The sequence below is a fragment of the Pogona vitticeps genome, chromosome 6, assembly GCF_051106095.1.
Source record: "Pogona vitticeps strain Pit_001003342236 chromosome 6, PviZW2.1, whole genome shotgun sequence".
Taxonomy (NCBI): Eukaryota; Metazoa; Chordata; class Lepidosauria; order Squamata; family Agamidae; genus Pogona; species Pogona vitticeps.
The window spans coordinates 83857793-83884599 of NC_135788.1; the positions used below are offsets into that span (position 1 = coordinate 83857793).

The 26807-nt window shown below is 42.0% G+C and overlaps 2 protein-coding genes and 1 long non-coding RNA gene across 5 annotated transcripts in view; all 3 read left to right on the forward strand.

Moving 5' to 3' along the window:
• The first annotated feature begins 58 nt into the window (after nt 1-58).
• Nucleotides 59-11914, forward strand: CHMP3 (charged multivesicular body protein 3). The gene is made up of 6 exons (XM_020796030.3): nt 59-298; nt 2862-2922; nt 7240-7419; nt 7705-7826; nt 8128-8242; nt 11424-11914. The coding sequence occupies exons 1-6, from the start codon at nt 254-256 to the stop codon at nt 11567-11569; spliced, it is 669 nt and encodes a 222-aa protein (XP_020651689.3). The 5' UTR covers nt 59-253; the 3' UTR covers nt 11570-11914.
• A 6291-nt stretch (nt 11915-18205) lies between these two features.
• LOC144583599 (uncharacterized) lies at nt 18206-19900 on the forward strand. Its single transcript, XR_013537488.1, has 2 exons — nt 18206-18738; nt 19328-19900. It is a non-coding gene; the product is annotated as an uncharacterized LOC144583599 (long non-coding RNA).
• Nucleotides 19901-23554: 3654 nt separating this feature from the next.
• Nucleotides 23555-26807, forward strand: part of REEP1 (receptor accessory protein 1) — a 65114-nt gene continuing 61861 nt past the window's right edge. For all 3 annotated transcript variants that reach the window (XM_073004034.2, XM_020796064.3, XM_078377722.1), the window contains exon 1: nt 23555-23798. In XM_073004034.2, the coding sequence (XP_072860135.2) occupies nt 23767-23798 (32 nt within the window). In that variant the 5' untranslated portion in view covers nt 23555-23766. The remainder of the gene's footprint in view (nt 23799-26807) is intronic.

Consider the following 26807-nt stretch of genomic DNA (forward strand, 5'->3'; position numbering starts at 1 on the left):
CCTAGCTAAAATGATACACCCCCCCCCCTATTTTCTATGACCAGTCCCCGTTTCAGCGGCGGGAGCGGGACTGAGACGCTAAGGAGCAAGGAGGGGCGCCTTCTGTCTCAGACAACCTCATAGTCAGCTGTTTGCACACCGCGCGGGAGACGGCCGCTCTACATTTCCCTCTCTGTGGTCTGCCCCACTTCCTGGTTCCCGTGCGAGAAGGAACAGGAAGCCGGAAGCGGAGAGTGAGGACTAGTGGTCGGAGATGGGCTTGTTCGGAAAGACTCCAGAGAAGCCTCCGAAGGAGCTGGTAATGGTCTTTTTGGGAAAGAGGAGAGAAGGAGGCGGGACAGGAGTGGATGGACTTGAAGGAGGATGGAGACCCGGGCGGTTGGTGGGACGTGGAAGGTGAAGGGTGGGTGAGGCAAGGCAAGGAGTTCCCCTTGGCCGGGGCCTTCCTTGCCTTGCTTATCGGTCGACAAACACACGTGCTGTTTTGCTGTTCTTTGCTGGGGGTCGGTGGGGGGAGAGGGAGTGGCGCCCCCTGTGATCCTCGAGACAGTCCGAAAAGAAGAGCGCAGGGTCCTATATGTACCTCCTCCAACCTGCCCACACTTTCCCTATTCTGTGCTCCCGGTCACTTGTTTAAATTTAAACACGCCTGTGTTTCTTCCTGAAGATAAGGCTTCCCAGGTTAGGTGTAGAAGAGTTGGATTCAGCCCTCCAAGTCACATAAGCAAGATGGTACAGTTAGTTTCTCATGTGGTTGGGTGCCATGGCAACCTATTATGTCATAATTATCTCATGTGTGAAATGCCCCACTATCAACTTGTACCCAGGAAACAGTCTCTTTGTTTCAGGACCATGTTGCACTCTTACATCTGAGGAAATGGATTTGTCACTTAGTCACACTCTTACGTCTGAGGAAATGGATTTGTCCACAAAAGCTCACATTAAAATATAGCAGGTAGTCTTTAAGGTGTCAGGATGTTTACAGTATGTCATAAATTGTTACTCAGCACTACACAGTTCATCTTTCAATGAACTTACAGGTCACTGCTTCATCACATGTCCAGTGTGTAGTAAAACTGCCCGTAACACTTGGAAAGATGGCATGAGTAGCTAAGCTACACTGGATGAGGACACTCTTCTCCAGGAAACCTTGGTTGTTCAAATGGGACTTAAACTGGAGTTGCTTATATGTTTGCCTGCATCACTTACAAAATGGCAGCTCAGGATGTGAACTGATGTTATTACAAAATGGACATTTGAGATCCTACCAGTGTGCAGGGGTTCTGCCTGTGCGATCACTACTTGCTCACGACTGCTTGCAAAGAACATCAGCACTGGAATGGTACTCTGTTTCTAATCAATAACATTCAGAAGTAAAGCCCTGGTCATTACTGTATGGAGTTCACAGCCATATGATGTGATGAGAGGATGATTGTTAGGCTGCCATTTAAGAGAGAAGATTACGTTCATGGAGAATGAGTCTGTCACTGGTTGCCAATCATGATGGTTATAAGCAGAGCTTGGAAATATTTCTTTTTGCTATGCATTGCCCACAATCCCCTAACCAAGAAAGTAATGTTTCCATGCTCTGACAATATGCAATCTCTAGGTTTCAGAAACAAACTATTTCTCAGCTTCCCAGTTAGAGACAGACATGAACCACTGGTTTGTGCCAGTTTGTTTACTGGCTGGTGTTTCTAAGCACAACCTTCTTCCTCAGATGCCCACCCAGAGGCAGCATCTGGAGGATGTGGGGCAGGAAAGTCAGGGTACTGCCTCCGAGTGGGCACCCACTGGAGGAGGCAGGGATTGGAAGTGCCGAACACTATCTCCCCAGTTGCCCGGGGGGAAACAGTGAAAGAGCTCTCTTGCCTACAGGGGTTCCAGAGGTACTTGCTGGCTACTACCAGACACAGGGCAGTGGATGTTTTCTTATAGTCTTCATCTGAGGAACCAAACCTTCCATGTTTTGCAGTAGGTGCCTGGACTACTGACAGGCCAAATGAAAACTAAATCTGCCAAACATGGTGCTGTCGCTGTTGTCAACTGAAGAAAGTGCAAGTTGAGGCTTAAGACTTCTTGCTGTAAAATCTGACATCCTAGTAGAACTATATCGTTGCAGAATCAGATCGGTTGTAATTTTTTAAGTGAACTCCCCTGTCTGTTTTTGGAATTCTGGATTTCACTTGTCTTCTAGAATTGTTTATTGGCCATAATGAGTTATTTAACTTTCTTGTCTTCTAAAATTGTTTATTGGCCTTAATGAGTTATTTCACTTTTTTGTTTGACACTGTTAGTGCCATTTAGTGGAGAGATGGGATAAAAATGTACTGAATATAATATCTTCTAATATTTTTGCCTTGCTACTATTCTTGCCTGATGAAAGGCTTTACTTCAGCCTTTATCAACTTGAATCCCATCATCCATGACCATACCAGCTGTAGCTGAAAGAAGTTGGAGACCAAATGTTTAGCAGCACCCAGGTTGGGGAAGGCTGGTTTATCTAGAAATAGTATATACGTTCCCTTAATGGCATAAGGAAAAGGCTAAATTTCCCTAAATTTTATAGGGAAGAAATGTCTCTAAATGATACATGCAGTTTTCATTTTTGTGTTGGCTTTGTGTTTTGCAGTCCATTTAATTCTTAATGTGAGCTTTCATGGACAAATGTACTTCCTCAGATCTTGTGGACTTGTTCGAGAAAGCTCACGTTAAAATATACCAGTTAGTTTTTAAGGTGCCACCACATTTTTTCCTTCTTTATTTTTTGCTTTCTTTTGTTTGGGGCCTGATATGTTAACAGACTAACATGGCTGCCTGTTATAAAACTGCATTCAATTATCCTATCTTTTCTTTTTCAGGTCAATGAATGGTCTTTGAAGATCCGAAAAGAAATGAGGGTGATTGATAGACAGATTAGAGGTCTGTATTCCCGCATGTTTACTCAGAATGACTATTCTTTCAGATAGCCAAAGTACGCAAAGATAAAATATTAACATTGTAATCCTATACATATCTACTTAAAGATGTGCGGCATTGAGTTTGCTGGGGCTTAAACCCAGGCTAATCGAGAATACATTAAATCAGTGTAAGTCTTGAGTTTTATATTGCCTTACATGAGGGCGGATTTGATTTAAATTAAATGTATTTTAAAAATGGGTTTTCAATAATTTAGATGAAAAGAAAATATTTTTTAATAATTTAAATTGTGATTTAAATCTATTTGTTTTTTTTTTAATCATGGATTTTTATCTGCCCTGCCTTACACTCATCTAGTAGTGAACTCATAAGTTACTTGTATGAGGTGTGTGTTGCTTCCTCGTGAATGGGTCCCACAATAATTAATAACATTTCACATGGTGAATTATGCTACATGTGTGTTTAATTCTTGCACCAGTGCTGTCTCTTTCCTATGGTTATACGTGCATCCTAGAACTTATGCAAAAGCAGCACTCATACTATAGACCTAAGTTATCAACAGTCTCTGAATTTACTCAAGTGACTTACACATAAGTGGCCTGTGAGAATGATATGAATCTATGAAAGATTAAGGCATGTGGTGAGACACACTTGTTCTTTTCATGGAAACAACACAAAGGAGACATGTCAGGAAAACCACTTAATATCATGGGAGATATGCTAGTTGCCATCTAACTAGGCAATATGCTTAGGGTTTTAGATATGCTGTTGTTTTGATCTCAAGTGAATTTTAGTTAATTTGTTGGTGGTTTCATTTATTTATTTATTTATTTATTTATTTATTTACATTTATTTTGTCTTATCCTACACTTAGATATTCTAGGCCAGGTTAAAGAGAATAAAACAACACAAATAATTATAAAAAATATTACATGGTCAGCAGGATAAAACAACATATGGGAATCCATAACCCGATCAGAGCCCATGTGTAGACTCCAAAAGCTGTAAATTTTTACTTTAAGCTGTAACAAAGCTAGCATCATCAGCAGTCAGGCCTTCAAAGGAGGTGTCTTCCACCACCAGAGTGTCACTGGATTTAAGGCAGATTCTTCTATATTTCCTTGGAACTAAAAATGAGAGGAAAGGTGGAAATAACCATTTTAGTCTAGGAAGTCACTGTTGGAAACACTTAAGGCTGCACTAGTGATTCCCAACTTTGCGTAGCCGAGGTATTCTTGAACTAAGGCTTCACCATCTGTGCTGGCCAGGGTTTCTTGGAGTTGCAGTTTAAGAACTTGTTGAATTTATTTATTATTTATTTAGAATATTTTTACCTTGCCTTTCTCCTTAAAAGGACCCAAGATGGCTTGCAGCAATTAAAAGACAATAATTAAAAGCTAAAAACAAAGTATACAAATATTTAAAAAGAATTAAACAGGCATTGGTTTAAAACGGTCAGTAGAACACATTTAAAAACAACAGAGCACAACAATACATTAAAAAAAAACTCTCTCAGGCTGCCAGACTCTAAGGAAAAGCCTATCTGAAGAGAAAAGTCTTTGCTTACTTGCGGAAGGACAGCAAAGATGGGGCCAGCCTAGCTTCCCATGGGAGGGAATTGCAGAGTCTGAGAAGCAGCAGCAGAGAAGGCCCTCTCCCATGTCCCCACCAAGAACACCTGTGACGGTATCGGGGCCGAGGAAAGGCCTCGTCTGAGGATCTTAATTCCCATGCAGGCTCATAGAGGAAGATGCGGCCTTTTAGATAGCTTGTACCCAGTCCGTTTTGGGCTTTATGGGTTAAAACCAGCACTTTGAATTGTGCCCGGAAGTGGATTCACAGCTAGTGGAGCTGCTGTAACAGGGGAGTAATATGTTCCCTGTAACCAGCCGCAGTTAGCAATCTGGCTGTGGCATTTTGGACCCAGTGGAGTTTCTGAACACTTTCCAAAGGCAGCCCCACATAGAGAGTGTTACAGCAATCCAGCGGGAATGTAACTAGGGTATGTGCCACGATGGCCCGATCAGACCTCTCTCAAGAAATGGGCACAGCTGGTGCACTAGTTTTAACTGTGCAAAGGCACTCCTGGCTACTGCCGAAACCTGGGCATCCAGGCTCAGAGTTGAATCCAGGAGCACCCGCAAGCTGCACTTTTGTATTTTCAGAGGGAGTGTATGTGAGCCCCCTGAAATGAACAGAGACAGAGAGTGAATGGCTGGGCCAAGGCTACTTAGTAGTTTTCATGATAGAGCAGAGATCTGAATACCGGTATCAGTGATTCAGGCTTAGTAATCTACCAACTACACTAGCAGTCTCGAAACAGAGGTGAATGTTGGCACAAATGTGGCTTTTAATAAACACACTTACCTCCTTGCTTGTGACAACAGCTTCTTTCACCTCTGCCAGGGCTCTCCCTCTCTCCCTCCCTCCCTCTTACAGAAGACCAGCCTGAGGGAGACAGGTGGGTGAAGGGGAAGAGGCAGAGGTTCCCTTTCTCAGCCTAGGAGAACTGGGAGCTTTCTCTCCATCCATGCACACACAAATCTCCTGTTTATTATTTATTTAAAGGATGTATTTATCAGAGTTCTGCCCACTAGGAACTCCAGATTAAAAAACAGTTCCAAGAGCCATTTTAAAAGCTGTTTTTAAATACTAAATGCCTTAAATACCAAATGCCTTTTCAGAATGATACAGTTTTGTCTGCCAGCTTTAACATGGATGTTTACCATCTACCTTTTTTAATATGTGTACCAAAATGTGGTGCTCTTCTTTGTGTGCTGCTCCTTCCCTCTCTTCTCCTCATAATGTCGCAGTGCTGTCCTGAGCCAGCTCTGGGCAAATTGTTCTGCCTGCAGAGGGAAGTTTTTTGCAAATTGGCAGATTCACAAGAATTGAGAAACAGTCCTGGGAGGATTGTTTCCAGAGTGGGTGTGTAAGCCAATTTCATGCTAGCTTTCCTTTCTCTTCCAGTCCAACGTTGCCAGGCAGTCATAATATGCCCTTCCATCCTGCATGTACGAGCCAGACAGAAATCACAAAAGGCAAAATGATCCGATGTGCCTTTATAGAAAGCCACACTTGACTTGGCAAGAAAATGTATCTTGTTGAATGGATGGTGGTGTGGTTGGCTGTTTTTGGTGCAGGTGGCTGCTGTGTTGCTGGTCTCTGAGTACGGTTTGAATTCACTCCCTCATCTCTTCTCAGTCAGCCATGATATTAGAATTAGGGGTGGGTTTAACATGTCTGGGTTTCTGCAGGCAAAAACATTTCATTTCTATTTTAGTGAGGTCTCAAGAAGCTGTGTGTGATTCACATTCCTGCTTTTCCTCACTGTCTCCCATTTTTATATTGGCTTTTGGCTATAATAAATAATATATAAGTTCTATATAGTATACAGTAGCTTGAAGTGTAAAGATAAAAAACCACTATTCTAGAGTAAAATTTGGTGAGCCTCCCATATGTGTGTTTGCACCAGAAATTGATAGTCAAATAATCATTTGTGCTTTTGCTTAAAACATTAAATAACTTTTACTGCTTATAAACATCTGTAAAATATAATGTAACTTATAGTGCTTAGACATTTGGTATGTGTCATACATGTTCTTGACTTATTGACATACATATTTTCTCTGACAAATAACTTTGTCATTGTAACACTATTAGCCCTATCTGGCCCTATTACATCCTGTCAGTTACATCTTTAACCCTCATGTGAGGAGAGGTAGTGGCATACTTAAGAGTTCTCAGTCTTTCTGGGCTTGCAGGATTTTCTTTGTAGGTAGAAAATATAAACATTAAACTACATTTGTATGCAAATAATAAAAATACAGGCATTGGGAACTTGCTACAATGCCAAACTCTTAACCAGCATCTCTCCTTGAAGATATGAAGCCCATAAAAATTTCCTTAAAGCAAAATAAGGAGAAACTTCCACAGAAATAAACATTCTGCCTGAATAATAGACACAAAACTGACCTAGGAAGGGGCAAGAGAAGGCCACTTTATGGAGCAGGATGCCAGGAACATCCAGTCTATAAGATGAGGCTAGGGAGAAGATTGTTACACTTCCATGTCTCCAGAAATCCAAATTTTGCATTACCCATGAGCAGGTGTTCAGTGATAAACTGTAGATTTTACCCCTGGATTGCAGGCATTTAGTGACAAGTGAATTGAACTTGAGTATAACTCATTTTTCCCTGTATAACATGAGGCCTCAGAGAAAATTGTTGTTTAGAAGGAGACTTCTGACTACTAACAAAACAAAACCCGGAGGTGAAACCAATACTATTGAATTTTGCTTGTGTTTTCTCTCCAACCCAGATATTCAGCGAGAAGAGGAAAAAGTAAAAAGATCAATAAAAGATGCTGCCAAAAAGGGCCAAAAAGATGTGTGCATGGTCCTGGCCAAGGAGGTAGTCCGTTCACGGAAAGCTGTGAGCAAACTCTACGCCTCCAAGGCCCACATGAATTCAGTGCTGATGGGGATGAAGAATCAACTGGGTAAGGATACTTGTGATTTTCAGCATCAGGTCCTTTCATCCTAGAGTTTCTGTCCTGCCAGATTGGATCAGTATACATGATATACTGTATGTACGTATGTGTTTGGGTTTGGACACATCCTGATTCAATGTACACTCCTCCCCAGCTTTAATTGTTAAAAGAATAATACTCTTTCCACATAGTACAGTTTCTGCAGTTCTGTGGCCATGAACACTTTCATTGCCAAAGATGACACTCCACTGTTCTGAACTTTGTTTAAGAGCCTTATGTTCCTTCTCTTGGCAGCCGTCCTGAGGGTAGCTGGCTCACTACAGAAGAGCACAGAAGTCATGAAAGCCATGCAGAACTTAGTAAAAATCCCTGAAATACAGGCTACGATGAGGGAGTTATCAAAAGAAATGATGAAGGTAAGATTCACAGCCCTTTGAATCCCAAAACCCAGTGCTACCCACACTCCCCTGCTGCCACCAATAAGTTGAATGGTTTCATCTGCCCGTAATTTTGCCAGATAAGGCTACTGAACCATCTCTTCAGAGCAGATCAGTTGGCATACATTTCCATTTCTTGATTGGCAAAATTAATTACATGCAGTTCCCCATTTCTCTAAACTGTGATTGAGAAGATGCCTTTGTTTCAAGGACTGCAGCTCTCTTACCTTGTTTTGTAAATAACAGCTACTTGATCTTCTAGCCTCTGTATTTCCCTTAGGCTGGTATCATAGAAGACATGTTAGAGGATACTTTTGAAAATATGGAGGACCAAGAGGAGATGGAAGAGGAAGCAGAGATGGAGATTGACAAAATTTTATTTGAAATAACAGCTGGTAAGTGGAAGTGTACAGTCACATGCATAGTTCTAATTGTGCCATTGGTACTTTTGATCAATTAATGGGAAACCTGATCTTCTTTCTTTGTGATACCACCTGTATTAATTTAAAAATTCTGGCCTTTATAGATGCTGTTGACTAAATGAGACACTAGATTCTACATAGTGTTATCTAGTTACTGTTTTCAGCCATTGTTGATTTCAATCTCACCATCCAGACTTTTTGCTTCACAGAGATTTTTCTTTGAATTATTTTATTGTATTTATTGGTGCGGGTATTCCTGGGATGCAGGACAGTGTGTTGAAGGAGCATGGGGGAAGATCTGGGGACTACTGTTTAAGGAGCGTTGAGTACACACGGGCTTTCCTGAGGGAGAGACTTCTGTAATGCTGGCATTAACAGGAAAAACTGAGTTCCAAGCTTGATGAGATGACAACTCACAAACATTATTTGTTAATCTTAATGAGGAGGAGGCTGTGTGTCATGGAAAGAGTTGCTTCCTATGGTAGGCTGAATCTCAAAAGGCGAATGCCAGCACCCATGATTTGCATAACGAAATGAACTGAGTTAGTATTGGATACTAAGACCTAACTGTTTGTCCCTACTAGAACGAACCCTCTGAACCAATGGCATATATAAAAATGTTGATTCCATGAATCTACAGAAATTAGACCCAGCGATTACTCCTAACTGCTTTTTGTAATCACTGGGAGGACTATTGTTGTTGTTGTTTAGTCATTATGTTGTGTCCGACTCTTTGTGACCCCATGGACCAGAGCACCCCAGGCCCTCCTGTCTTCCACTGCCTTGCTAGCACGTCAAATGAGTGCAATTGTACGGTAGTTGGAGCATTCTTTGGCACTGCCCTTCTTTGGGATTGGGATGTAGACTGATCTTTTCCAAACCTCTGGCCACTGTTGAGTTTTCCAAACTTGCTGGCATATTGAATGTAGCACCTTAACTGTGTCGCCTTTTAAGATATTAAATAGTTCAACTGGAATGCCATCACCTCCACTGGCCTTGTTGTTAGCCATGCTTTCTAAGGCCCACTAGACTTCACTCTCCAGGATGTCTGGCTCAAGCTCAGCAACCACACTATCTGGGTTGTCCGGGACATCCAGATCTTTCTGGTATAATTCCTCTGTGTATTCTTGCCACCTCTTCTTGTTGCCTTCTGCTAGGTCCCTCCCATTTTTGTCTTTTATCATGTCCATCTTTGCACAAAATGTTCCTTTAATATCTCAAATTTTCTTGAACAGATCTCTGGTTTTTCCCTTTCTATGATTTTCCTCTATATCTTTGCACTGTTCTTTTAAGAAGGCCCTCTTGTCTCTCCTTGCTATTCTTTGGAAGTCTGCATCCAATTTTCTGTACCTTTCCTTATCTCCCTTGCATTTTGTTTCCCTTCTCTTCTCTGCTATTTGTAAGGCCTTGTTGGACAGCCACCTTTCTTGCATTTCCTTTTCTTTCGGATGGTTTTTGTTGCTGCCTCCTGTACAGTGTTACGAGCCTCTATCCAAAGTTCTTCAGGCACTCTGTCCACCAAGTCTAGTTCCTTAAATCTGTTCTTCACTTCCACTGTGTATTTATAAGGGATTTGGTTTAGATTATACCTGAGTAGCCCAATGGTTTTTCCTACTCTCTTCAGTTTAAGCTTGAATTTTGCTATGAGAAGCTGATGATCAGAGCCACAATCAGCTCCAGGTCTTGTTTTTGCTGACTGTATGGAGCTTCTGCATCTTTGGCTGCAGAGGACATAATCAATCTGATTTCTGTATTTCCCATCTGGTGATGTCCATGTGTAGAGTCGCCTCTTGTGTTGTTGGAAAAGAGTGTTTGTGATGACCAGCTTGTTCTCTTGACAAAACTCTATTAGCCTTTGCCCTGCTTCATTTTGAACTCCAAGACCAATCTTGCCTTTTGTTCATTTTATCTCCTTTTATCTCTTGACTCCCTACTTTAGCATTCCAGTTCCCTATAATGACAAGAACATCTTTCTTTGGTGTCATTTCTAGAAGGTGTTGTAAGTCTTCATAAAATTGGTAAATTTCAGCCTCTTCAGCATCGGTGGTTGGTGCATAAATTTGGATTACTGTGATGTTGAAAGGTCTGCCTTGGATTTGTATTGAAATCATTCTATCATTTTTGAGATTATATCCCATTACAGCTTTTCCCACTCTTTGGTTGACTATGAGGGCTACTCCATTTCTTCTATGGGATTTTTGCCCACAATAGTAGATATGATAATCGTCTGAATTGAATTCACCCATTCCCGTCCATTTTAGTTCACTGACTCCCAGGATGTCAATGTTGATTCTTACCATCTCCTATTTGACCACATCCAGCTTACCAAGGTTCATAGATCTTACATTCCAGGTTCCTATGCAGTATTTTTCTTTGCAGCATTGGACTTTCCTTTCACTTCCAGGCACATCCACAACTGAGCGTCCTTTCAGCTTTGGCCCAACCACTTCATTAGCTCTGGAGCTACTTGTATTTGTCCTCAACTCTTCCTCATTAGCATATTGGATGTCTTCCGACCGGAGGGGCTCATCTTCCAGTGTCATATCTTTTAGCCTTTTGTTTCTGTTCATCGGGTTTTCTTGGCAAAGATACTGGAGTGGCTTACCAGTTCCTGCTCCAGATGGATTGCATTTAGTCAGAACTCTTTGCTGTGACCTGTCCGCCTTGGGTGTCCCTGCACGGCATAGCCCATAGCTTCTCTGAATAACTCAAGCCCCTTCACCATGTCAAGGCAGCAATCCGTGAAGGGGGGCGGGAGGACTGTACCTTTCACTAAAAGGGATGGTTACAAGGATTTTGGGTGATGGACATGTACATAGATTTTTACATGTTTGTGTGATATTAGCTATCTCTGTGTCCTGCCCCTAAGTTCCTCATACAGCTTTCTTTGCCTGAAGAGGTGAGGAATCTGCTATCTTCTGCTTCCCAGTATTTCCCCGAGTTCATCTTCTGCAGTCAAGATCAATATTTTTGTTGAAACTGGTTCATAAAAACAGGAGGAGACTGATTTCTGCCATTTGTAGAATTGTGATGATACAGTGTCACCAGCCCACTAAGCTGAAAGTTGATATAGCACTGACATGTTTTTCATTGTATAGCTTATTGCTGTTTTTCAGTTTCCAGTCTGCTTCCTTTTTGCTTTCCTTTTTTGCAGGAGCTTTGGGTAAGGCACCAAGTAAAGTCACAGATGCTCTTCCAGAACATGAGCTTGAAGGAGCTACAGCAGCTGCTGTTGTTGATGATGATGAAGAGGAAGATATTGAAGCCATGCAGTCACGGTTAGCCACTCTTCGTAGTTAACCACACAATAGCAGTACAGTTATTTCTTCATTTTGTTATGGGCTGCTCTCACATGCCTTTACAATATAAAACTCTACCCAAAAATCTTCCCTGTATATATTCCTATATATATTTTTTGTGGGTTTGCCTTGAGAGATATTATTTTTAACTTTTTTCTGTCAGCCTATGTCAGCTCTAAGCAGCTCTGGTGGAATGGAGAGAAGATTCTATATGTATTCTCGAACAATAAAAGCTTTAAAAGAGTATATGGTTTATGAACTGTCCTCTGTGGGATAAAGCTACTATAATAGCCTATGTACATTTCTGAAACACTAATGGAATTTTAATAAACAACTTTTAACACTTTCTTGTAGTATTTAGTGAAATGCTATTTCTTTCAGGTACAATGGACACATAAAGCAACTAATAGTTTTTTAAAATACAACCTCAGCTACCAAACTTCTGTTTAGATGTATACTGTAGCTATTCTTCAGGTGAAAATTGTTCATAAAACTATAAGGGTCAGTAGAAGAGGCATAACAACAGAGATTTCTCTTTTTAAAACTAGAATGTTACAAGCAAAGTACAATCCTTCCTCGGGTTAATGACTTAAAGTTATGTTTTTAAGTAGATGTTTGGGTCTTTTTTGAACATTTGACTGAGTTACATTGTTCTCAACTTTTGACCCAAGTATTTTGGATTTCCACAGTCTATACACACCCTGGACTATATGCACCCTGACAATTGGAGATGCTGGCTGCTGCTTCTGGCAGCTAAACCCTTAACAACGAGAGGACCAACAATTGAAACTTCATTTGTAAAAAAAATGCACCAAAATAGAGATACTATAATATTATAAATAGCAATAATAGTAATAGGGTATTTTAAAGACCAAGAAGAATACATTTCTGAGGAAACTTTGCATCACACCTAAATTAGATCATTATGAGGTCAAGCCACAGTGAAAACAAACAGTACTGAACAGAAAGATATTCTGCTCAGAAATAGATAGATACCATAATGTGATAAATGAATCTGAAGGCCTTGGCCTGGGTAGGAATCATACTCGTACAAACACCAAAGGCTGTTTTTGCAGCCCACAGATAGAAAGAAGAAACCAACAAAATATTTTTCCCTGAATAACATTAGCACTGTATTTCTAGGTGGAACAAATCTCTTCTAAAGTCTCTTGTGTGTCCTAACACACTTTAACAATTGTTGTGTTGAAAGTGTTTTGATAAGTGATTTTCCAGACACTTCCAGTTCCATTTGGAGAGGCTGAGATCATCCTTAGTGAGTCCTGGGGCTGGAAAAATGGCTCCCAGAGCTGGCCTATCTGTGGCCTAGGCCATTGGAAAGATTACTATCCTTAGATGCCAACCCAGTAGACTACTCCAGCCAGCCCCTCCATATTCTTATTTACCTCTGGGCATGTGTAGTAATCTCAGTTCTCATACCTCCCCTATGGATGGCCCCATGGCACATTCTGACTTACACACAGACACAGCTGGGTTAGAAAACTTCAAGACAATGATCAGATCGTTTTAAAGAGTTGCATTGGAATCCTGTAGTTTGTGTTTGGATCTATAGAAGGAACAAGATGGTGAAAATGTTTGACATTAAAATTTCATCTTGGCTAAACATTAAACTTGCCTGTAGAGTAGTATTCTTTGTTTTAATGTGTTAAAGCACATGTCCCTTAAAGATGTGTTGATACAGCTGTTTGATTAACAGCTGTTATATTTTATGTTCTTCAGTAAACTTCAGCTTCCTAGTCTGGATTTAAATTGTGTGGTTCTAACATTCACAATAAAAGTACATCACACCAAACATCATAGAAATGCAAGCTCTGCAGTCCTTGTTGCTTGAAGATGTCTATTTCTGTGTAAATGTTATGTGGTACAGGCTCCCTCTGGTGGATAGAAATTAAGTCATTGAAGTCTGTTGATCTTTGCTGTACAACTTATTTTCCTGCAACAGCAAAAATAATATGGGGGGGGGCATGGATTCTAAATGTATGGCCAGGTGTTTTATTCCATGGAGAACTGCAGTCAAATCTCTGGTTTGAAAATATGGCTTGACAAATCAGATAGCCATGCAGGTATCATCAGAGCTCACTGGAGAGGGAATATTGGGCCCTGGAAGTAAAAGTAAGGTAGGATATATACAGTATATAAAATAAATAAAATAATAATAACTCTGCAAAGACAGCAGCAACATTTATCTATAGTAGCCATGGATACAAGCCACAAGTTGCTCTGTGGTCTCGAAGGCTTTCATGGCTGGGATCTGATGGCTGTTTTGGGTTTTTCGGGCTCTTTGGCCGTGTTCTGAAGGTTGTTCTTCCTGACGTTTCTCCAGTCTCTGTGGCCAACATCTTCAGAGGACAGGAGTAGGAACTCTGTCAGTGCTCTGTTGCAGTTTGTTGCACTATCCAAGAACCTGATGTGCTGAGGCCTGGCAATTCCACTGATATCTGAACGTTTCATTCAAGAATATAGAAACCCTGCTGGATCAAACATGGTGGAAGAGGCCCATATTGGACAACCAGATACATCTGGGAAGACCACAATCAACACATGAAGGTAGTAACACTCTCACTGTTGCTTCCTGACAAGCAGTATCCAGAAGACCACATTTCAACCCTGAGTTTAAATAGGATTGATGATTTAATCTCCGCAGCTGTCCTATAGGTGACCTTTCATCATCTCCTTTCTTCCAAGACAACTCAGACCCAAATGAGCTTCAGACTTAGGAAACCACCAGTCTTTCACAATTTCTTGACATTATTTTCATCCCCAGTGTAGACCAAGACAATCTTAACAAACACGTGCAACTGGAGAAATCACCACATATTACATTTTTCTAGTGCAACAAACACAGTCTACCTGAATGATCAAGGAGCTGAAATGATACACATTTACTCATTGGGCATTGATGCCTTTCATGAGGAAGATTGTTTTAGCAGCTTCAGGACCCACAACTGCTATGTGAACTTCAACACTATTTCCCACAGCCTTGGACTACTCAAAGCCTCTGAGGAGGCAAGTATTTACAGTTGGAGGTGATGTTTACAGTTTTATTTTTATTTTATTTATTATTCAATTTCTACCCCGCCCCTCTAGACAGAGTCTACTCGGGGCGGCACAGGAACATTTGCTGGTGAATGCAAAGTGACACAGTGGAAAGCCTGTGCATTTAAAAACAACAGTTTTCTAAAAGCTTTGAGAAATCTGGAAAATTTACTGAGGAAATTGTGAATATCCTATAAAAATAGTTTGCCTCAAAGAAAAATGACAGACTTAAGTGATGTGAAGTAGTGAACACTGGGAGACAATTTCAAGGTGAGAGCTTTCCATATACTGTACAAAAGGGCCCTTGTACTCTACAATCCGGAGGGCAAAGCAACCAGCAGTTCAGTGATACCAGGACATTCACCAACACCCTGAACTCCTGTCACCTCCTAAAATTGGAAATGAAAGAAGCTACATATAGATTTGACCCAATTATTATGTGCATTGCCATGTGTCTCACTACTGGGAATTCTCATATATCCATCATATATCCACTGATAGTACAACAGGATTGCAGGGTCATGGTGATTAGATCCACCTTCTGTATGAATGTGCAGGCCAGCTCCCTCCTCACAATGTCCCACTGCATATTCAGTGGCCATGTGGGAAAGCTGTAGGAGAGTCAGGCCTTGGACCAGAATCTTTTGCCTAGCAACAATTAAATCATCTATGCACACACCCTTCCCTGTTCTTTCTAGTTTTAGATGCAGCCCTCACATAAGTCTTGAAGCCATGGGAGGCAGATTAATTTTACAATAACCATATATTGTTGTGTGCTAACCCTGTTACTATGAATAGTGTGGGCAGTGGGGACTTTGCTTTGAATAGGCTTTTAAGACCCACTGGTTTTACAATTCCTGATACTGAAAGCTGCTGTGATTATCATCTAACATACCACAGTGTACTACTATATTACTAGATCCAATCCTGACTAGCTCAAGAGTCCTCTTTAAGTACAGTGTGCAATGCACATGTATCATAATGTGTAAATTGTCACACATTTAAAGGCCTTTCACATGACTGCCAAATGCAAAGCTATTGGGACATAGCAGACAGATGCACCAGCTCTATGATCCTGTGAACCATACTTTCAACATGTGAGGGACAGGACAGTAAAATCTCCCCAAATACAAGTATTTCATAAAAATATTAAATGTTCCCCCTCTTGACATTTTTAGTCCAGTTGTGTCCCGAGTCTACGGGGCAGTGATCATCCCATTTTCAAGCTGTAGAGCCAGCGCTTGTCTGAAGACAGTTTCCGTTGCCACGTGGCCAGCGTGACTAGGGAACGCCATTTTACCTTTCCACCGAGGTGGTACCTATTTATCTACTCGCATTTGCATGCTTTCAAACTGCTAGGTTGGCGAGGAGCTGGGACAAAGCGACGGGAGCTCACTCCATCGCGTGGATTTGATCTTACGACTGCTGGTCTTCTGATCCTGCAGCAGAGGCTTCTGCGGTTCGGCCCACAGTGCCACCACGTCCCATTAATGCATGCAATGAAGGTGTGTCCCATCATGTATCTATAACTCAAGTAAAACTAAAAGCACACATCATACAAGGCCAGTGAAGAGGCAGAGATGATGTCAAGTTGCACTTAAATTTGGATATTATCACTGATGGCATGGAAGCAGCTGAAAACTATTGCCTTATATTTAGCTGCCCTGTTTAATACATGTTGTGAATAGATATATTTCACAGGAAGAAACAGGGAGCACAAAAGATAGCCCAATATCATCCATCATACTGAAGGAGACTTGGAAACAGCTGTCAACTTAACCAAAGAACATTTATTCAAAACAACACACACCTTATCTCCACCATCTGAATCAAGTCGGTGTATTCTCCATGAGGAAATTACCTTTAGTTAACTTACAGGTAGACAAGAGTGAGGTTACCTTCATCATACTCTGTGCCCAAGCAGTCCAACCATCAAGCAAGGCTAGTTTCCTACCAATCACAGTCTTTTACATTGTCTCTCATGATGCCAGTTGGGTCGGAGTTGATTCACCACCAACAGGGTCCTTTTTCTTTCTTTAAGGCATTACTCCCTGTCTGACCTTGAGCCCTACCGATACCTCCCTGGAATCTGTTGTTAGGAGTGAATTGTACAGCCCCAAGGGTGGACTTATTTCTGAGGCAATGTAGACTGCATAAGGAGTGGTATCAGACTCTGCACCACTACACTCTGGAGCACCAGCCTGCTTCTCCCTCCTGCTTTATTCTTCTGCACTGAAGCCCAAACTTTTCTTCAGCAGGCCTGAAGCAACCACATCTTTTATATCTTTTTGACAAGAAATCTCCCTAGTGGACATTTTCCTGCCTTCCTTCTCCTCCACGCCTTTCTTCGTCCACCCTGCCTCCGGCTCCAAGAAAAGACACCGTGTTGGGGTAATACCCTGGAGAAGGGATCCATCCAATGCCCACCATATATCCTCGGCAGAGGGAACCATGGGAGAATCTATGAGATGTAGAGCCAGCCCCTTCCTTTGGGCCCAAGCTCACCCCTAACATTGATAGCAGAAATATCACATACATTTTCCACTCAATATTACTGACTTTTCACACCAATTAGACAAACACATTTCGTATATAACATTGTACCCTGTAGCAATGTTTATGTTCCATGTAAGATTGTTCAACCCATATTCAATGAGAATTTAACCAAACAAAACATGTCATTTAACTGAATCACCAAGCACCATTTCGGTTTTTGCAGTCACTTCTCTCTGGCAAGGATGCAAGTCATCCATGGTTACATTAGTCATCATCATTATCTAACGAAACACTCAACTTCACTCCCGTGTTTTTATCAGTAATACTTTCTTGAGCCTTCCCCCAACCCCTGCTACAGTGAGTGAAAGACAATGTGCCTACTCACTCTGACAGACATATTCACAGACCTCCAGCCTTCGGAGGGATCTTGGCAACGCTTCTAATTACATTTGCTCAAAATCAGGCCATGGCATACATTATTATGTGCATGCACCAGCAGGATTAGTGTGTGCCAAAGTGATAATGTGTAGCTTTTACAAGTACCCTGTTTCCCCCCAAAATAAGACCTAACCTGAAAATAAGCCCTAGTATGATTTTGCAGGATGCTTGTAATATAAGCCCTACCCCCAAAATAAGCCCCAGTTAAATGAAACCCCGCCCTCCACTATTGTGCAGCCACCAGAAGAAGATGACATGACTGTAAAATAAAACATTCCCTGAAAATAAGCCCTAATGCGTTTTTGGAGCAAAAATTAATATAAGACCCTGTCTTATTTTCAGAGAAACACGGTATAAAAATTTAAAAAACGATTAAAGGTAGTAGTCATGGACTCAGGCAGAGAGAAGGTGTGTATTTGTAGGAACTAAATTAATTTAATTAATCTGCCTAAGAAATCATTCCAGTGTTTAGCAATACAGTTCCATACATCTCTGCTCAGAAATAAGTCCCACTGTATCCATGGGTCTTATTATCAGTTAAGCTCATACAGAGCAGGAGTGGGGGGGGGGGAAGTACAGTATAAGCCTGAGGCTGCATACACCCCCAAGGCTATTTTAAAGCCCCCTCAGACTCCCCTACCCCGGCTTCAAAAACCAGAAATGAAACATACGGCCAGTTTTGGTTTCAGTACTTTGGAGGGGCTGCATTTTTTCACATTTTTGGCTATGTGGCCCCAAGGTGGGGGGAATCCCAAGGCACACAGCTACTCCCCCCGGGGGGGGCTGCTCCTAAGACTGTAGCCTTAATATATTAGGGCAACAACAACAACAACAACAACAACAACAACAACAACAACAACAACAACAACAACAACAACAACAACAACAACAACAAACCCTCCACTGCTTTTAGCCATCAGATGTTTTGGAAAAGTGCTTAATGAGATGAGGTTGTCTATTTTAAATGAAACCGATAATAATGTTTTTAACATAAATGCTGTGTCCTTTTGTTCAGCAGTGTCCAGCTACTGAGCTGTGAGCTATACCCAGCCGCTGCTCTGTTTATCAAGAGTCCTGTCCCTCAGCTCAGCTGGAAAGAGGGCAGCAACATGTAAGCCTGGCCATGTTACCCTTGGGCTTCCCTGCCAATTCCTGTTCCCTGAGGCCAGTAAAAGGAACACAGTAAGTATCTCAAGAGGCTGTGAATTAGGCATTATCCTTCAGCAATTGTCAGAAGAGTGCAGCAGTTGAAATACTTACTGAGGATACAGCTGTCCCCATCTGTGCCTGCTTTTAAAAAGGTTTTAAAACTAATTTATTTTCCCTGGCTTTTAACAGAAACTTTATCTGATGCTTTTAATATTTAAAGTGACTTTTAGGAATATATTTGTGATGTTGACTTTAATGTTTCATAATGTAAGCTGCTGTGTGCTTGCTTATTTCTATATATCAGCAACTGTTTTAAGAACAAGTGATAATGATATAATTGTCACTCTCACTATTATTTACATTTAATTTCTCTCTAACTTCAATATTAACAGTTCCATTTGACCTGTAGCTATGTATGTGTGTGCACACACGTGTGTGTATGCACATACATATATATGCATACATACATTCATACACACCTGACATTCTGAATTACACCTTATGCATATGATAAAGCAGGCTCTAATACATACAGCCCTATGTATTACATTACAAATGTGCTGGCCTTTAAGGTGCCACAGGACTCTTTTACCATTTGTTAATTTTTATTTTATTTTTCTAGCACACCAACAGGACCACCACTTACTGTCATCGTCCCTTGCCGTTGGTTGATTGTAAATGGAATGATGTATCTACCGCTGGGAGAATTTTTCTGCAGATCTTTAAACTCAGCCGATTGACATAAGGGGGCAATTAACAGCTGAAGAGGAGTCTATTTCCCCACCCCCACTCCACTTTTTGAGCCAGATAGCACCAAACATTTAAGAAGCCAACTGTTCCTACTTTTATTATTCTGCCAAAATTTCACAACCTGGGACCTGCCTAATGTTTCAGTAACTCCAGCTAGCACAGAGCTGGGCGGAAGTGCTGGGAAATCAAATCATCTGGAAGATCCCACTTTTTGAAATGTTTACGTGCACTGCTGTGATCATAGTTATACATATTATCTATCTTCCAATATATATCGGTAAATAAATGTTCCCCTAAGCTAGAAACAAACAGTAGCTCCTTTAAATAAAGAACGACCCTATCACAAATGTAATTTTGTAAAGAAAATTATTTATATAACGTGGCAGATCCAGGCCAAAATCTGGTTGCCTCTTTTCAACTCAAAAGATGATCATACACCCCATGTCATCTCCCTGGGTCCTCTGTGTGTTTTTAGGGTGGTTAAATCCCAATCTCATCATACTCAGTCTGTTCAAAATTGTAGACTACCAAGTTGCCATTCTTCTGTTGAGATGCTCTACCGTAGTGGAGGCTCTGGGAACATTTGCTCCTTTGTATTAAATACGGGACTAAAAGGCTTCAATCCAATGAAAAAGGGCCCAGAGAACTCCAGAAAAATGAGCAGTGATAAATTCCTAGCATCCTCCACTAATGAATGTTGGGAAGAAAAGGGACACTTTCTGAATAATCGATCATTCAATCTACCTATCTATCTATTTTACTGTACTCAAATATACATGCATCCTGCTAGGCCTATTATCATTGCTTTTCACACATGTAACAGACCATTCCAGAAGAACATTTTGTAAGTTGGCAAGTAAAGAGATACAAAAATTACTTTGTATTAACTGATATATTTAAAAAGTTTTGGACAACTCAGTGAAGAATAAATTAAAATCAGTTCCTCCTGAATCCTCAACCATTTCCCTCTCCCTCCACCTGCCAAATCTATTTCATACAGACCCCAGCATCACTGCCATGTTTTCAGAATGAAAGAAATAATTCTAGAACATGGGTATCTAGAACATGGGTTCACAATGCCTCCTGGTTCTACATTAATGCTATCAAATCCCGAGGGTCTCCTCCCACTGTTTGTAGGCTTTTAAGTGTCACTGAATGTGACACTAAGGCTTAAAGCCCATGTATATACACAGATCTGTGTGCTACTGTAGTGTACACTGTGTACACATTATTGCTCACACATCACTATGCTGCTTTCCCCTCCCTTGATAAAACTCCTGCAGACATTTTCATCTGAAACTGACAGGATCATTGTAACTCAATTTTGTCTCCTGTCTAGACAGCGACTGTGCTGATCCTCATTCACCTTTGTATCCCTGTACAAATAGCTAATACAGAGGTGGGAATCTTAAGTCAAGTGCTGAATTCAAACCTCCTAGGATCTCAGAGTGGCTCTCCTGGGTGTCCCGGAGGACATACAGTGGGGTCTTGACTTGAGAACTTAATCCGTATTGGAAGGCGGTTCTCAAGTCAAAATGTTCTCAAGTCAAATCTGCATTTCCCATAGGAATGCATTGAAAACCATTTGATCCGTATCTGCTCTTTTCCGTCCATAGAAACTAATGGGAAGCTGCTATTCTGCCTACGACCACTAGAGGGGGATATTTTGTTTCTTTTTTTCTTAGGTCAAGAAAGGTTCAGGGAAGGCAGGGAAAATACAGTCCAGGCAGTACCAGGCAGTCTGAAGACTCCCAATCCACTCTCTAAACGCTGGGAGGCGTTAGGAAGCAGACAGGCACCCTTTTCACTGGCCAACAGTTAACTGAAAGTTCAAATTTTGCACTTTCCCTGCCTCCCACGTGGTTTTTTTTAGTTCTTAACTCAAATCTAAGTATGTAAGTCAAGTCAATATTTTCCTATGAGAGTGGTTCTTAAGTCAAAATGTTCTTAACTCAAGGCGTTCTTAAAGTCAAGACCCCACTGTACCTTGTTGCCCATGATACCATTTGGTATAAAATTATTTTCTTCCAGTGTAGAGTCTCACTGCTGAATGACTAAATGTGGTATTTTCCAGGAGGGAAAGAGGACACCCACAACCTAATTGTTGGTCAGCACACTCACTCACTCCTCAAAAGTGAAACAAAGTGATAATGTAATCCACAGCTTGAAAAGGATTTTGAAGTGTTTTAAGCAAATATGATTTATAATAACTACTCAGGGATGAAAAGACGCAGAAATATAACCAAGGATAGCACCTAATATACTGTGGTATCCCATTTTAATAAAATCACAAAAAAATTTACAACCACGGCCTGGCATGAAATGTAGCACCTGTAGGAATTATCTCAGTGGCAATTATCCTGTCAACACCCATGACTGACCCAACCAAGAAGCCCAGGCATCTCTGAAGAAAGTTATGAAGAGAAAATGCTCTCTCTGGCAGACATGTGGGAAGATTATCTGCTTGCCCAATTACAGATTTTTCCCATAAGTCTTTATTTAAAAAGGGAAGTTAACATTCCTTGTATTCTTCAAACAGACCAAGCATTTTTGAGATCATGTATGTCTTACCTTACTGGTGCAAGGCTCAGTAACCCATCTACTAGTAGAGTAGATTACCATGTATGGATATAAAAGCAGGATAATTAAGAAAGCTGAGAGGGGGGGAAATGGATTCACTAGAAATATGGTGCTGAAGGACAGCTTTGTGGATTCCCTGGACTGCCAGAAGGATTAACAAGTGAGTCCTAGATCAAATCAAGCCTGAACTATCTCTGAAGGCAAAAATGATGAAACTGAGGCTGTCTTACCTTGGGCACATCATAAGAAAGCAAAGTTCTCTGGAAAAGACAATAGTGCTGGGAACAGTTGAAGGCAAAAGAAGACCAAATATGAGATGGACTGTCTCCTTTGGCTAAAGGAAGCCAAAGGCTTGAGTTTACAAGAATTGTGCAGGGCAGCTAAGAAAATGACATTTTGGAGATCACTCATTCATAGGACCACCATAAGTTGGAGGCAACTTGGCAGCACAACAACAATAACAACAGTAGGGTAGTAACATATTCCTTTTATAGTTCAGAGGTACCAAGGTGGAAATAGGGTAACAATTATTGAAAGTGAACAACATCTGCTGTTGTTGGTAAATAATTTATTCTCATGGCCAGACCTTATTTTGACTTTTAGCTCCAGAACTACTTTTCTATAGGATGTGTCAGCCTCCCAGAATCCCTCGCCATTGGCAGTGTGGCCTGAAGAGGGCTGGGATCCAGTTGGTGGAAGGCAATGCATTGCCCACCCCTGCCACAGAGTATGGCTTCTCACAAGACAGATCCTGTGCACTTAATTCTTGTCTAAAAGATGCCTCGGGTACACATGACCAGTTCATATCATTTTAGGCATGGCAACTTGTGAATCAGGATGGTGAGAGACAGGGTGCCTCTCCCAAATTGCAGGTCGGTCATCCCCTCTAAGCTGGTCAGATCCACCTGACAAAGGAAGTGGAGTGCACCTGAGGGTAGAGGGGCTGGGTGTAAAACAGTTGCCATGAAAACAGGACTTAATACAGGCGTATGGGAAGTCAAGTGGGTGGTTGGAGAGAGCGGGATGGAAATAAAGCATCAATAGAAAAAAAACACAACAACATCAAGGTTACGTTCAGCGTTATGATATTTAATTGTCCTTATGGCTTTCAGTCACCTTACACATTTTGCGATTGGTTAAAAAAAACAACCCATACCTGAATATCCCTTTTTTTGAAAGGAATCCAGGAATACAGTTGGAACTGGAAGAAAACCAACGTGGATCCATTAATCCCAACATGTATTTTAATTAAAAAAACCAGGCCTTTCTCAACGCCTTATTAATTCTGGCCTTAGTAGTAGTTGACAAGCGCCAGGGTGGGGTGGTGTTTTTTTTCCTCCCCTAGGAAGAGCTGTTCAGGACAGCCTCTGATCCATCACATGTGTCCCCCCCTCAATTCCGACGGCCAGGTCGCCTGTGAGGGGGCTTCTCGGTTACCGGAGGGGGGGGCGGCGGCGGCGATGCGCTGGTGACAGGTGTCAAGCGGCGGCGCGTGCCCTGCCCCGGGGCGCCTCCATTCATTCGCCCGCGCCCCCTTTGCTCGGCGAGCCTGGGCGGCTGCTTCCGGCCGCTCCCCAGTGAGGCTGCGCGCGGAGGCTGGCTGGCTGGCTGGCTGGCATGCCGAATGGCTGAGGCGCCTGCCCGGCTCATTCTAGCGACGGCAGGCGGGCGGATTCGCGCCGGGGGTAAAAACCGATCCCCTCCTTATTGTCACAGGAGCCTCCAAGCGCCATGGTCTCCTGGATCATCTCCAGGCTAGTGGTGTAAGTACAACAGCACGGGCAGGGTGGGGTGTCTCTCGCTGTGCTTCTCTGAACACCCGGTTTTCCCCCTGCAAGAAAGCAGCTTTCTTGCCTATTGCGATCTATCCGTATCGGCAACGCGCAGCTTCCACCGAAGGCGGCCGCTAAGAATAACTGGTCGAGATTAACAGCCGTCTAAATTTAGCCCCGTACAGGCTGCCTGCAGCCACCGCTGCCTGGTTTTTATTTACACTCGGCCGCAAAAAGCAACGGATTCTTTTTAAATTGGCATTTCTCCCCCCCCTTTTTTTTTTTTAAATACTGCAAACCGAATAGGCTCTGGGTTGCAATAGCTGTTATTCCTGCATAAGCGGCACCAGATGGGCAGGTGAAGTCAGGAGGGATGCATTTGAAGGGTGCTACAGAAGAGGGTGGTTTTTTGCGGATTTCCATCTCGAGAATGGGACCGGCTATATAGGGTAGGCAAGGCACGGGGCCAAAACCGAGCATTAGAAAAAAGAGTAAGGAAATTACCGCTTTGTTATTGGCAAATATGTTTCCAACTGAGACTCGCTAGGGGGCGCTGTGTAGTGCCGTCCCGCAGGTGGGGGTGGGTGGGAATTAGGGAAGGGTCTTAATTTTTCTTAATTGCTGTTCACTGTACCTTATGTACAAAGAGGAAAGCACGGCCTCTCTCCTCTTGCGATCATGAACTAAAAGGAGTACACTCGTGACTTGGGAGGGTCGGAGGATCAGCCGGCTGCTTCCACACGTGTCATGGTGGTGATCCTTGCCTGTCGTGAAGAGCCTAAAACACAGGGTGTGTACAGGAATTCCTTGGGACGGCTCCCTAACCAGGAAACAATGGAACCTCTTTCCACAACCCCACAAGAAGGGGGGATGTGTGAATCAAAATGAGGATATGTATTTTGTGATGGACCTTTTGGGAATGTAGCTTGCCAAGATTAGGAAGATGACTGGAGAAAACTAGATAGGTGTCAAGGTTCCTGGGCCTGACTATTTAAGATTCTGGAGACGGTTTGTTGTGAGAGGCCTAGAACGATCTTTGTTTGGGTTGATTCCACTCTGATGTGCTAAGGTAAGCTGAGTTTGTTCATGGGGCCTCTGTCTCTGCCAGCACATCGAGAGATGAGAAAAGGGTGGGATTGATTTTTAGCTTCTTCTTCCTAGCAGTCCAAAGTGCCTTGACGAAAGATCATACGCTTAAGTGACAAAGCATTTTGAGGGGTGTGGAGCAGATGTGGACAACGTGATACAATCCCGATCAACCTGCAGCTGCCACTGACTGAGGCTGAGCTTGGACTGGACTTGAATAAACTGTGTTAAATATTAAATAAGCATTTTCCCAGCAACATGACTCTCTTGCTGATCTTTTAAACAATGAGATAACACTTGAGGTTTTGTTCCTGTAAAGTTGTGTGTTTCTCTTCATGTGTTCTGGTAATTTACATTTGTAGCTGTAGGTCCATGTTTTAAGAAACACGTGTGCTCTTCTCTGTGTTGGTCACAATGCGATAATTTGACTTTTTAACATAAGCTTATTTTAAAAGATCTAACAATATGTTTATTTGTTTGCTTTCATCATGAGAAATCTCTTTGAAAAAAAATATTGATTTGGTATGTAGTTCTCAGAAACAAAGGCCACCCAAGGAAGTATCATCATGGATATGAAGTCATATCAATCCAATTTACGATTGGTTGGAGAAAAGAGCCCTATGAATGCATTTGTTTCTTTGTTGTACATGATCCCCAGGCAGAAAAATGTACCCCCAATGGCAGAAAAATGTACCCCCTAACTCGTTTATGCCTAATATACCAGCAGTTTCACATATGACCAACCATTCTAGATTGTCATTCTGGTTTCTGTCGTTATGTTGATACAATGTTAAATACTTGCTCAGATTATACAAATTGGATTAAGGCTTAAATAAATTGCATGCTTCAGTTGTGGGCAGGAAAATAAGGATCTGATTAAAAGTGACCCACACAACCCAGGGGAGGCTCAAAGTGCCTCCTCACAGCTGCGGCGTTGGCTTCTTGAAATTAATATGTGCTGACTCAGAACATGCCCGTTTGAAGGAAGCATTGAAGGTTTTAAGGGAACCGGGGGGGGGGGGGTTGGGGTATGGAAAGGCATTGAAGTACAAATGCTAAAAGAACACCTGGCCAGCAGCTGGTGGCTTTGAAGCCGGAGCAATATTCTGACAGCAACTGTTGAGCAAAACGTTACACGGCAAAGGGATCTGTGCTGGTCCCTAAAAACATTCCAAAATCCGCAATCAGGAAATATCTTTATTACACCCTGTGTCGGGGCGGGGGTGGGGAAGCATCCTCCAAGGATCTGGGGCGTGCACATGTTCACCTTGGGCCTTGGAGACCTATATTTGCTCCTCCAAATCTCTTTCCCCCCATCCCCATCCCCAGTTTTTTCTTACAAAAGGTTGGAACGGATGGGAGTATGGAAAAGCATTGATGTGCAAATACTTAAAAAAATTGTTTTAAGTGGGGGGAAAACCCATTGTACCCTTTAAATTAGGGGTATAGACACCTCAGGGTTTCTGGGATCCAGTGCCCTCACTCCCCCCTAAGAGGGCACAAGATGATGTACACTTCCTGAGCCAATTTCTTTTTCAGTTTTTTAATGTGACAGAGCTGGGGGAGCACATTTGGACTCCGTGTGTGTGTGGCTGTTGCACTAAGCAGGGTTAGTCAGCAGGTGTGCAGCCTTGTAAGCACGATAAATGGAAAAAGCAAGAACACATAAGGACATGAACAGAACTACTAAACTGAAGCTTATTAGGGGTGATGCCCATTAGAAAAGAACTGGTTGGAGGTACAAAGTATAATGGCTGGAAATGAAGGAAAACAATGATTGCCATTCCATTTATTGATCACTATGAGTCTTCATCCATTTTTAAATTACCTAAAGCTGTCCAGTCCTTTCATAGGTCCCTAAAAAACATCTTGGGACAAAGGCAATGCATTTCCTGGGAAAGGCTACTGCTTCTT